This window comes from Glycine max, chromosome 2, assembly GCF_000004515.6.
Source record: "Glycine max cultivar Williams 82 chromosome 2, Glycine_max_v4.0, whole genome shotgun sequence".
Taxonomy (NCBI): Eukaryota; Viridiplantae; Streptophyta; class Magnoliopsida; order Fabales; family Fabaceae; genus Glycine; species Glycine max.
This window is the reverse complement of record NC_016089.4, coordinates 22,914,454-22,927,115: the sequence shown is the minus strand read 5'-3', so window position 1 is coordinate 22,927,115 and position 12,662 is coordinate 22,914,454. Positions and strand designations below refer to the sequence as shown.

At 39.6% G+C, this 12,662-nt stretch overlaps 1 protein-coding gene across 1 annotated transcript; it reads right to left on the bottom strand.

Moving 5' to 3' along the window:
- Positions 1–5,280: 5,280 nt before the first annotated feature.
- LOC102661162 (uncharacterized) lies at positions 5,281–6,734 on the bottom strand. The gene is made up of 2 exons (XM_006575837.1): positions 5,903–6,734; positions 5,281–5,435 (listed from the first exon to the last, which is right to left on the bottom strand). The coding sequence occupies exons 1-2, from the start codon at positions 6,732–6,734 to the stop codon at positions 5,281–5,283; spliced, it is 987 nt and encodes a 328-aa protein (XP_006575900.1).
- Between the last annotated feature and the right edge of the window lie 5,928 nt (positions 6,735–12,662).

Here is a 12,662-nt window from a genome sequence, read left to right as displayed (position 1 = left end):
TATATATATGTATGTATGTATGTATGTATGTATGTATGTATAGTAACTCAATACACATCATTCACATAATGGAACCAGCTATGGAGGAGTTGATTAACAAAACACAACTCTCACCCAAAATAATCCAAACGTCATCACGTCAGCTCGGCGACTCCACAAAAGAATTTCACTTCTCGTACTCTACTGCTACCATTCTACTCCCACAAACAAAGGTTCGCGATCATCACACGTACCAACCACACGACAAAAATATTGCGAGGGGTGAGCTTATTATAAAAGAAATTAATAGAAAAAAAAAAAGCACATAACCACAATTAGTAAGAAAACATTAACAAATATCATAAGCTTACACAAATATTAATTAGCCCAACACACACTCAATGAATAGTCATCATACGTTCATAGTTCCAATCAATCATGCTCAATATGATGCATGCACCTGACCTCAACTTTCAAATGTATTGTGGTACCATCCCAATGGAAATAGCCTAAGCATGTCCACACGACACTCTCACTTAGGAAAACTAGGCAGTAAGTGTCGAGGTCACCCTGTCGTGCATAGGCAACTCCCCCCCATGGTGATCAGCCTGAGTCTCAAGGGAGTTCCAAACCAAGTGACATGCCCCAAGTACAAGTATTCCTCCTCATGAGAAACTACAAGTACTTACTGACAAAGTTTATACTATTTTCATGTCATATGAAGTATGAAACATGGGCACCATCAATGCACTGACTGTGGATAATTAAATATTCTAAGTCATCCCCCTCTAGAGATGGTTAAAACTCTTTAACCACTTTATTTCCCCCACCAGGGATATCCAACAAGGTCACTGCACCCCCCATGTACATACACAACATACAACGTATGAAACATGGGCACCATCAATGCACTGACCGTGGATAATTAAAGATTCTAAGCCATCCCCCTTCAGAGATGCTTAAAACTGTTTAACCACTCTATTTCCCCCACTAGGGATATCCAACAAGGTCACTGCACCCCCCATGTACATACACAACATACAACGTATGAAACATGGGCACTATCAATGCATTGGTCGTGGATAATTAAAGATTCTAAGTCATCCCCCTCCATAGATGCTTAAAAATCTTTAACCACTTTATTTCCCCCACCAAGGATATCCAACAAAGTCACTGCATCCCCCATGTACATACACAACATACATCATCACAGTGACATTTTCAACATCATTAACATCTCACCTCAATATCATTATCTACATCAACATTGCCTCATCTTATTTCAATGACATTATCCACAACAACAACATCATATCAAATTAACATAATCATCAATAACAACATCAACTTATATCAACATAATCATCAATGACAACATCATCTCACATCAATTAATATCCTCAATAATAGTATCATTAGTAAGTCGCATTCCGCATATACATATATGTATAGTTCATGCCTGAGATTCACACTCTCGAGGTCTTCAGACCATACAAATCTAATAAAAACAATAATGTTATTCATCAATAATAGATATATCGCATCGCATTAATCAAAAACATTGTTTTCTTGAAAACCAACATGCAATAGGGACAGGCATACATCCCCATAGTTAGGTTCCCTGAACCCCAACTATGGTATTAAAAATTGTAAATGATAATAAACCCCCCTCACCTATCGTGAGCTCTCTGTCAGTTCCTTTTTGCATCACTCAGAGGTCTCTCTCGTTCACGCTCGTCAGTCCAAACACAAGGTTCTATATACCAAATTGAAGGAAAATTTAGTATAGATTTCAGAAATAAGGTTAATAACAATATTCAAAGTCAAATACCCCTGTCAAAACATAAAGGGCTAAGGGGTGTTTCTGATTCTACTAAAAGGAGACATCATTTTGAAATTTCACTCACGACAATGTGATCGGGGTTCAGTGAAGGTCACGAAAATAACATCAATGTTATAAAAGGATAACTTTTACAATGTCTCATTTTCAAGGGTTTTCAAAAGAAGTGTAAAAACACCCTATTACAGTACCCAACACGAGAGATGCTAAGAGAAACTCAAACTAACTAGGAGAAAGGCTTAGAAGTCAAGATTACCTCAAAGAAGCTACATAATGAAGGATTGGGGGAATTTTCTCCACCAAATCCTTGAGGAGGATTCTAAGGATTCCGCTCGATTACAACGTTCTTCTTGGCGTGGAGGTTTGGCAGCAATCAACGGTGGCTCGTGGTGGCCACCGGTAGTCATGGGTGGTGGAGAAGCAGGTGTTAGGGTTTGGGTGGCGTTTGGAGAGAAGTAGAGGGGGAAAATCATGTTTTTCACACTGGAGAACGTATTTATAATCTACATATTTCGCTTAGCGAGCTTGTCTCGCTAAGCGGGAGTCTGCTTTCTGCTCTTAGCACGACAATTCGCGCTTAGCGCAACTCCCTATGCACTAGTTCTCGCTTAGTGTAATTCCCTCTTGGTTTGGAATTGCACTTAGCGTGCCCCTCGCACTTAGAAAGACATTAGAAGTTGTTATTTTAAAAACCCCAATGCTAAGAATGTGGGGAATTGTCTTAGGAACCTCTAGCCAAAATTTGAAGACGATCCAACGGTTAACGAATCCGGGATCGCGATTTTACTGAAATAGATTTAGGTAAAATTTGAAATCTCATAATTTCAACTTAACTCAACAAAACTCCACATAACTCAACATCCACATCAATAAATTCACACATGACTAATTCAACCCATACCTCAACTCATTCAAGTCAACCATATAGTCAAATAACACGATAAATACAATTAAACATCGATTTATAATTAGTAATATTTCAGGGTGTTACAACTCTCCCACCCTTTTAGAAATTTCGTCCCCAAAATTTACCTGACTCAAACAAGGATGGATAGGCTGCTCGCATCTGACTCTCTAATTCCCACTTGGCATCTTCTACTGATGCACCTCCCCAGTCCATGGAGTGACTCTCAAGAATACATGATCACCAACCTCAAGTTCCAAGTCTTTCCTCCTCTTGTCCTAATAACTTTTCTGCCTACTCTGAGCAGTTCTCATCCTTTCTTGGATCAACTTGACCTTCTCAGTGGTTTGTTGTACCATTTCAGGTCCTAAGGTGAGGTATTCTCTGGGCTCTAGCCAACATAGGGGTGTCTTACACCTTCTACCATACATAGCTTCAAAGGGAGCCATGCCAATGGTAGAGTGAAAACTATTATTATAAGTTAACTCTATCAACGGTAGAAAACTCTCCCAATTCCCCTTTTACTCTAAGACACACGCCCTCAAAAGGTCCTCCAGAGACTGAATGGTCCGTTTAGTTTGGCCATTAGTCTGAGGGTGGTAGGCTGAACTTAGTCTAAGCTTGGTTCCCAATTCTCTATTCAGGCTCTCCCAAAATCTAAAGGCAAACCTAGGATCTCTATCAGACACTGCTAGATAGCACACCATGTAATCTGACAATCTCGATAATATACAGGGAGGTCAACATCTCCAAGGAAAATCTGATATTAATGGGAATAAAGTGAGCAGACTTGGTCAGTTTATCAACAATAACCTAGATAGAATCTAAACCTTTGGGGGCTTCTAGGTAGCCCTACAACAAAATCCATGGAAATATTGTCCCACTTCCACTGGGATATCTCCAAGGGTTGTAAATTCCCTGAAGGTCTCTAATGTTCTATCTTAGCCTTCTGACAAACTAAACATGCATACACAAATTCACTAACCTCTCTCTTCATCTTGGGCCACCAAAACATCATCTTCAAATCCTGACACATCTTGGTAGCACCAGGATGGATGCTCAGGTTACTCCTATGTCCTTCCTCCAAGATCATCTTTCTAAGTTCAGGCACATTAGGAACACAAATCCTATCTTAAAGTCGCAAGGCTCCATCCAATCCAGCATTGAAACTACTATCTCTTCCTGACTCTATAGCTTCAAACTGAGTCCTTAGAAAAGGATCAGTCTTCTGGTCCTTCCTGATATCTCCTAGTAACTCACTGGTGATCCTGAAAGTTCCTAATCTCAAACTGTAAGGGGTAACCTCACATGCAAGGCTAAGGTCTCTAAATTGTTCTAGGAGATCCATCTCTCTAACCATCAAGGCAGATATATGTAGGGATTTCCTACTCAAGGCACCAGCCACTACATTGGCTTTGTCAGGATGGTAGCTAAGCTAAAAATCATAACCTTTAAGAAACTCTAACCATCTCCTTTGATGCATGTTCAGCTCTTTCTGACTAAACAAGTACTTAAGACTCTTATGATCACTAAACACCTCAAACTTGGAGCCAAGCAGGTAATGCCTCCATATATTAAGGGAAAAAACTACAGCAGCCAACTCCAGATCATGGGTGGGATAATTCCTCTCATGAGTCTTAAGTTGTCTAGAAGCATAGGCCACTACTTGGCCATTTTGCATCAACACTCCTCCTAAATCCATCTTTGATGCATCATAATACACCTCAAAGGGTTCTCTCAGGTTAGGCAAAACTAGCACTGGAGCGGTCGTGAATTTTTCCTTAAGGGTTTGGAAACTATGCTCACATTGGGTATCCCACACAAAAGCTTGACCCTTACGTGTCAATTAATTCAAAGGTAAAGCTAACTTGGAGAAACCTTCTATGAATCTCCGGTAATATCCTGCTAAGCCCAGAAAACTCCTAATCTCAAAAAGAAATTTAGGACTCTCCCACTCAAAAACGGCTTCTATCTTAAAGGGATCTATAGCTATAACCCCTTGAGATATCACATGCCCTAGGAAACTAACTTTCTCTAACCAAAACTCACACTTGGACAGCTTAGCATAAACTGGTCGGTCCCTAAGGGTATGCAGCATAATCCTCATGTGTTCTTCATGTTCTTCTCTAATCTTGGAGTATACCAAAATATCATCTATGAATACTACTACAAAACTATCAAGGTAAAGGTGAAAGACTCTATTCATGTAGTCCATAAACACACCTGGAGCATTAGTCACACCAAAGGGCATGACTAGATACTCATAGTGACCATAACGGGTCATAAAAGCAGTCTTCGATATATCCTTAGACTTCACTCGGATCTGATGGTAACCTGACCTAAGGTCTATCTTGCTAAACACCCAAGCTCCTACCAGCTGGTCCATAAGGTTGTCTATTATAGGCAAAGGGTACTTATTCTTAATTGTCACCTTATTCAACTAGTTGTAGTCTACACACAACCTCATGGTCCCATCTTTCTTCTTTACTAACAACATTGGTGCTCCCCATAGAGATACACTGGGTCTCACAAACCGCTTCTCCAACAACTTCTCTAACTATTTCTTAAGCTCGGCTAACTCTATAGGAGACATCATATAAGGGGCTATGGATATGGTCCAGCACCAGGTACCAGGTACCAGGTCTATGGAAAACTCTATCTCTCTCTCGGGTGGTAGACCGGACATATCCTCAGGGAACACTTCAGGAAACTCTGACAATAGGGACGTAACACATGGAAACCTTTGTCTCTATATCCAGGTTAGACAAGATCATGTACACTTGAGCATCTTCTTTTAAAGATGTCACAACTTGGTTGGCAGAGATAAAAATCATATCCTTACTCACTCCAGAATTATCAAGCACCACAGTTTTATCAAAATAGTTTAACAAGACATGATTCGAAGATAACCAGTCCATACCCAGAATAACATCAATTTAGCTCAAAGGCAAACAAATCAGATCAATCAAAAATGTTCTACCAGAAATTTCCACAGGACAATTCAAACACACATTAGAAGTTAACACAAAACCACTAGTTGGGGTCTCTACCACCAGATCTTTATTTAAAGAAAACACAAAAAAGCTTAAGTCTCCCTACACACGAACAGGATATAAAAGAATGGGTTGCACCGGAATCGAATAGCACAAGTAAGGGAATCCCATTTATGAAACATTTACCTTGGATTAGATCTTTGGATTTTGAAGCTTCGGCACTGTTAAGGGTAAAGACTCTTCTCATGGCCTTCGGATGTCCAGTTTGGTCATTCAGGCCCCCACCATTATGCTCCTTCTTGGGATATGGACAATCTCTCTGAATATGCCCCCTTTGTCTACAATTAAAATAGGTTATGCCTTTATCAGCACAATTTGAGGAGATGTGCCCTGGCTTACCACATTTGTAACAAGTGATCTGAGTGGGGAAAGTATTGGGTTTGCTACCACTATCACCCACAAACCCCATAGCAACAGTCCTCTGATAGTTGGGGCATTTACCATATTGCTTAGTAGGGGTTGAGTACGGTTTTCCCCGATGTTGAGGTCCATTCTTTTTGTTCTTCATTGGGCCCGTACTCCTATAATAGCTCGCCCTGTCGCGAGAGTCTTCATCCCAAATCCGGCACATGTTAACCAAGAGTGGGAACTGACGAACACCTTGGTAATTCATAACTTGCTTCACTTCAGGTTGCAAGTCGTTTAGAAACTTCACATATTTGGAAATTTCACCATTTCTCCCTTGATAACGGGGAAAGTACCTCACCAGCTCCTCAAACTTGGCTGCATATTCAACCACAGTCATGTTCCCCTGCTTGAGCTCCAAGAACTCCATCTCCTTCTTGTTCCTAACATCCTCGGGAAAGTATTTCTCCAAAAATACCCTCTTGAAGACATCCCAGGTCACAACTTGACCTTCAACCTCTAAGCATTGGCGAGTATTCTCCCACCAATACTCAGCTTCTTCCACCAGAGTATATGTACCAAAAGCAACTTTTTTCCCCTCTGGACATGCCATCACTTGGAAGATTTTCTCGATTTCCCTTATCCAATTCTAAGCACCATCAGGGTTGTATCCTCCATTGAAAGAAGGAGGATTATTTCGTTGGAAGCGGTCTAACCCTTGGTACTCAGTAGCTCCAGCAGCTTCTCCCTTATTCGGATTCCCAATAGCCTGAGCTAAGGCTTGGAGAGCATCATCTATCGCATGATCATTCCGTCCAGCCATCACTCCTTATACACACCAGGAAGTGAGACATGGAAAGAATACACACAAGAAAAAGAACAACACAAAAATCACAACCATCTCAAGTCCCTACTTGGTTACTTTTGAGAGTTGATGCCTCGAGAAAGTATTCCTTCAAACTAGTCCTCTCTCGAGACATTAACAATCACTTTCCATCATTTGTATTTCCTGATCACTTGCCACATCATCCCATGACACAACATTGAAACTCATGGTATAGCAGACATCAGGAGAACAAACATGTTATGACTACAACAATCAAATCTCTATAACTCATGGAAGCACAACAAAGTGAGTAAGTTCCAATTCCAAACAACAAACATCAAGCATTCAACAAGCCAACCACAAAATGAACAGAAAAACACAATAGACTCACAACTCACTGGCCAAAAAGGTTCGATCGGCTCTGATACCAGTAATGTAACGACCCGCCTCATCGCTACGATATCACCACTCTAAACCACGAGAATTTCAATTTTTAAATGAAAACTCTGTTAATTTGCTTATGAAAAATGAACGTAATTTTTTTCTCGATATACATTCACCAAACAATGCACCATTACTTAAGTGAAAACATATATATATAGGTATAGTAACTCGGTACACATCATTCACATAATGGAAAGTAAATTTGTTCATAGATATAATTAAATTTGTGATTTACATCCTCAATTCAACAAAAAGAGTTATGGAACCAGCTATGGAGGAGTTGATAAACAAAACACAACTCTCTCAAAACATAATCCCAACGTCATCACAACGGCTTGGCGGCTCCACAAAAGAATCTCACTTCTCGTACTCTACTGTTGTAATTCTGCTCCCACTAACAAAGGTTCACAATCATCATAGGTACCAATCACACGTGACAAAAATTGCGAGGGGTGACTTTATTATAAAAGAAATTAATACAAAAAAAAAAGCAAATAACCACAATTAGTAAGAAAACATTAACAAATATCATAAGCTTACACAAACATTCATTAGTCCAACACACACTCAACAAATTGTCATCATCCGTCCATAGTTCCAATTAATCATGCTCAGTATGATGCATGCACCTGACCTCAACTCTCAAATGCAATGTGGTACTATTAGTCGTCTTATACGACTAACTTTTGTATAGAAAACTTTTACAAAATGTATATAAATATCCCAATTTATGGTTATTTTTGGTAGGATTGTAAATATTTCTAGTTTAGTTTTCATATGTGCTCAATAGAAGCCTTCCTTATGAATTTAATGTAAATTTCACCTCAATTTCAGGTAAAAAGGAGAAAATTATGAAGGTGCAAAAGTTGCGGTCTCGCTAAGCCTGAACCATGAGTTTAGCGAGACCAAACCACTAAGCGAGACAGCAGTGGCTTAGCAACTGAGGATATGCCTGAAGAGAGTTCTTCCACACCAGCACGCGCCCAGCACGTATGTAGCTCGCTAAGCGAGACAATTGTCTCTTCTACACTAAGCACGAGATTGGCGTTAAGCCAAATCTCACTTACTCGCACTTAGCGTGAGAATGGCGCTAAGCGCGCCTTCACAGACAGGAAGCCCTTTTTTTAAGCCTGATTTGTGGAGAATGAAAGGAGGAAAAAAATACACAAGAAGGAGTAGCCGTCAGAGCTTGAAGAGTGAAATACAGAGGCAAAGAACAGAGCAAAAAGCCAAGTTTTAACTTTTTAGGAAGATTTCTGAGTTTTTGAGTGATTGTGAGATTCCTAGAGGTGGAGGAGACATCCCCACTCCTTTGTAAGCCAGCAATTTCTCTTAATTCTTCTTCTTCATTGTAAAAGGAGCTTCCTTGCTATGGAAGGCTAAACCCTCAGTTGGGGATTCTTGCTGAGTAATTGATGTAAACTCTTTCCCTATCTAATTAAGGTTGTTTTATGTGTTCATTGTTTCTATCAGCACTATATTATTGCATGCTTGTGGCTTAATCACCCATATGTGTGTACTTGAGCCTTCAGCATAGAACACAAAAACATCTTTAATTAGAGAAATATCTTTAATTGCATTAATTTGCTCAGTAAGAGGACCCAACGCCTTTAGATATCTGTGTTCACACTTACTTGCTCATGTTTATTGCTTTGTAATTAGGATAGAATATACTTTTACTTTCATTCACAATCATAATTTCTATTTTCAAATGCCTGCTTATTAAACAAACCTTTACCAAATGAACAAGTTCCCTGAGTTCAATACTCGATTCACACTGTTTTAATTATTTACTTGACGACCCGGTGCACTTGTCGGTAGATTTCGCATCCACACAAACAAGTAGTATCCCGAAGCGAATCCATCAAGTATTTTGGCACCGTTGCCGAGGAACTTTTTCCATTTGGAAAGTTTAGTTCAGTTTGAAGGCATTAATTCATTATTCTTTGATTTATTAATTTTTGTTTTTGTTAATATTTTTTTAGTTCAGAATTTATTTTCTTCTTGAATTGGTTAACTGCTTTTCCTGTTAGTGTTTGCATGCGTAGATCTTCTGCAAGTGAATTGGTCCCATTGGATTTAGAAATTAAAGCAACCTTCAGAAGAAACAACGCAGATAAAAAAAGAAAGTTTTGCATGACAGAACAGTAGCATCAATCCTTGAAGAGGCTCACTTTTCTGAGTCATCATCTTCTAATTCACCTACATCCAGGGAATCTCAAGTAGCAGAAATTGAAGCCGAAGTCATGGCTGAAGAGCAACCTAGACGAGTGACCCTAGAAGATTACTCAAGTACATCTGCGCCACAGTTCTTTACTAGCATTGTGTGGCCGGAGGTTCAAGTACAGAATATAACTTATCCACATTCATTAATTCAGTTGGTTCAAAACAATTTGTTTCATGGTCTGCCCAATGAAGACCCGTATGCACATCTAGCCACTTATATTGAGATTTGCAACACTGTCAGACTGGCTGGCATGCCTGAGGATGCTGTTAGATTGATCTTGTTTTCATTTTCTTTGTCCGGAGAGGCAAAAGGATGGCTCCATTCATTTAAAGGTAACAGTCTTAAGACTTGGGATGAAGTGGTTGAAAAATTCTTGAAGAAATACTTCCCAGAGTCCAAGACTACTGAAGGAAAAGCTGCCATCTCATCCTTTCATCAATTTCTAGATGAGTCTTTGAGTGAGGCTTTGGAAAGATTTCGTGGGTTACTAAGAAAGACGCCTACTCATGCGTTTTCAAAACCGATCCAGATCAATATTTTCATTGACGGGTTAAGGCAACTATCCAAGCAGCTTTTAGATGCTTTTGCAGGGGGGAAAATAAAATTGAAGACTCTTGAAGAAGCCATGAAATTAATTAAGAATATGGCTGCTAGTGATCATGCAATCTTGCGTGGTAGAGCACACATCCAAACCAAAAATAAGCCTGCTGGAGCTTTCATCACAGGATGCTTTGTTGGCCCAAAACAAGTTGCTATCCAAGCAACTTGAAGCTTTAACTGAAACACTAAGTAAGTTGCCAACTCAATTGCATGTTGGACAACCTTCACCCTCTTCTATTTTGCAGGTTGCAGGTTGTGTTATATGTGGTGGAGCACATGATTTTGGCTGCTGCATTCCCACAGAAGATACAGCACATGAAGTGAACTACATAGGGAACCAACCAAGACCATACTTTAATGCAGGTGGATATTCTGGATTTCATCATGGCCAACAATATAATTAGTAATATGGACAGTGGAGAACTCAACCTGGTAATCAGTTCAATAAAGACCAGGGTGGGCCACCTAACAGGCCACAACAACAAGGGCCTAGCCTCTATGACAGAACAACGAAACTGGAAGAGACTCTTGCTCAGTTCATGCAAGTATCCATGTCCAATCAAAAGAGCACAAAGTCAGCCATCAAGAATCTAGAAGTCCAGGTGGGACAATTGGCAAAGCAACTGGCAGACTGACCATCAAGCAGCTTTGGAGCCAACACAGAGAAGAATCCTAAGGAGGAGTGCAAGGCTGTTATGACTAGAAGCAAAATGGTGAGCATGAATGAAGGTGAGAAGAGGATAGATGAAGAAAAACAACAGCTAGTAACTGAACAAAAAATTGATCCAGTGGTGGAACCTTTGAGTGAGACTGAGGAAGAAGTGGAAGCAGAAGGAGATACCAATAATAGTGAGTGAAAAAGAAATAAGTGAGAAGGAAAAGAAAGAAAAAGAAAAAGAAAGAGAGAAAGAAAAAGAAAACGAAAAAAATGAAAAAGAAAAAGAGAATGAGAGAAAAGAAAAGAAAAAGACCAAGAGTGAGCTGGCTAGAGAAAAGAGAAAGGAGGCAACTCCAAGCAAAAAGGAGGAGGTGTCATATCCATTGGTACCAACAAAGAAAGACAAGGAATGACATCTGGCTCGTTCCCTTGATATCTTCAAGAAATTGGAGATTACTATGCCCTTTGGAGAAGCTCTTCAACAAATGTCATTGTACTCTAATTTTTTTTAAAAGATATGCTCACACGAATAATAAGTACATTCACAATGAAAACATCATTATGGAAGGAAACTGCAGTGTTGTATATCAGACAGGTAGCTGCTGCCACTCCTGAGCGATCCCTTGAGGCTACTTGATGCAAGCTCCATTGGAGCTTGTAGGCCTAGGATCTTCTTCATTAATGGATTCCTTTGCTTCTTGGAAGATGAATGGCAGAAGAATGGAGAAGGAAGAGAGAGAGGAGACGCCACTTCAAGGAGAAGATGAGTCTAGAAAAAGCTCACCACCATAGGAGGCCATGGATAAGAGCTTGGAGGAAGAAGGAGATGAATGAAGGGAAAGGAAGAGAAGAGCACGAAATTTTGTGCTCTAAATGAGCTTTGAAATCTGAAGTTTAATATTCAAATGATCAAAGTTGAAAAAAATTCACACACATGACCTCTATTTATAGCCTAAGTATCACACAAAATTGGAGGGAAATTTGATTTTTTATTCAAATTTCACTTGAATTTGAAATTGAATTTGTGGAGCCAAATTTTCACTAATTATGATTAGTGAATTTTAGTTATGGTTCAGCCCACTAATCCAAGATCAATTCCAAGATTCTCCACTAAGTGTACTTAGGTGTCATGAGGCATGTAAAGCATGAACGACATGCACAAAGTGTGACTATATGATGTGGCAATGGGGTGTAACAAGCAAATGCTCACCTCCCCCTCTAAAATTTAATTGGATTGGGCTTCTCCAAATTCAATTTAATTTATTTCTCAATACACACATCAAATACTCACTTAATGCATGTGAAATTACAAAACTACCCCTAATACAAAAACTAGTCTAGGTGCCCTAAAATACAAGGGCTGAAAAATCCTATATTTCTAGGGTACCCTACCTACATTATGGAGCCCTAAATACAAGGCCCAAAAATAATGAAACCTTAATCTAATATTTACAAAGATAAGCGGGCTCGTACTTAGCCCATGGGCCCGAAATCTACCCTAAAGCTCATAAGAACCCTAAAGCCTTCTCTTGCATCTCTGGCCCAATCTACTTGGAGTTTTTTCTATCCCATGCCCTTGCGGAGTAGGATTGCATCATTCCCTCCCCCTTGAAAAGGATTTGACCTCAAATCCCGAGGTTCTTGAAACTCTGGGCTTTTTTCCTCAACACCTTTTTCTGTATTTTCATGTTGATTATTCCTACCAAAAAGTATGACAAACCTAAGGTGTCCCATATGAGTGCCTAAGTTTGTATTGAAACTAAAAATAAGAACAAACCTACCTAAT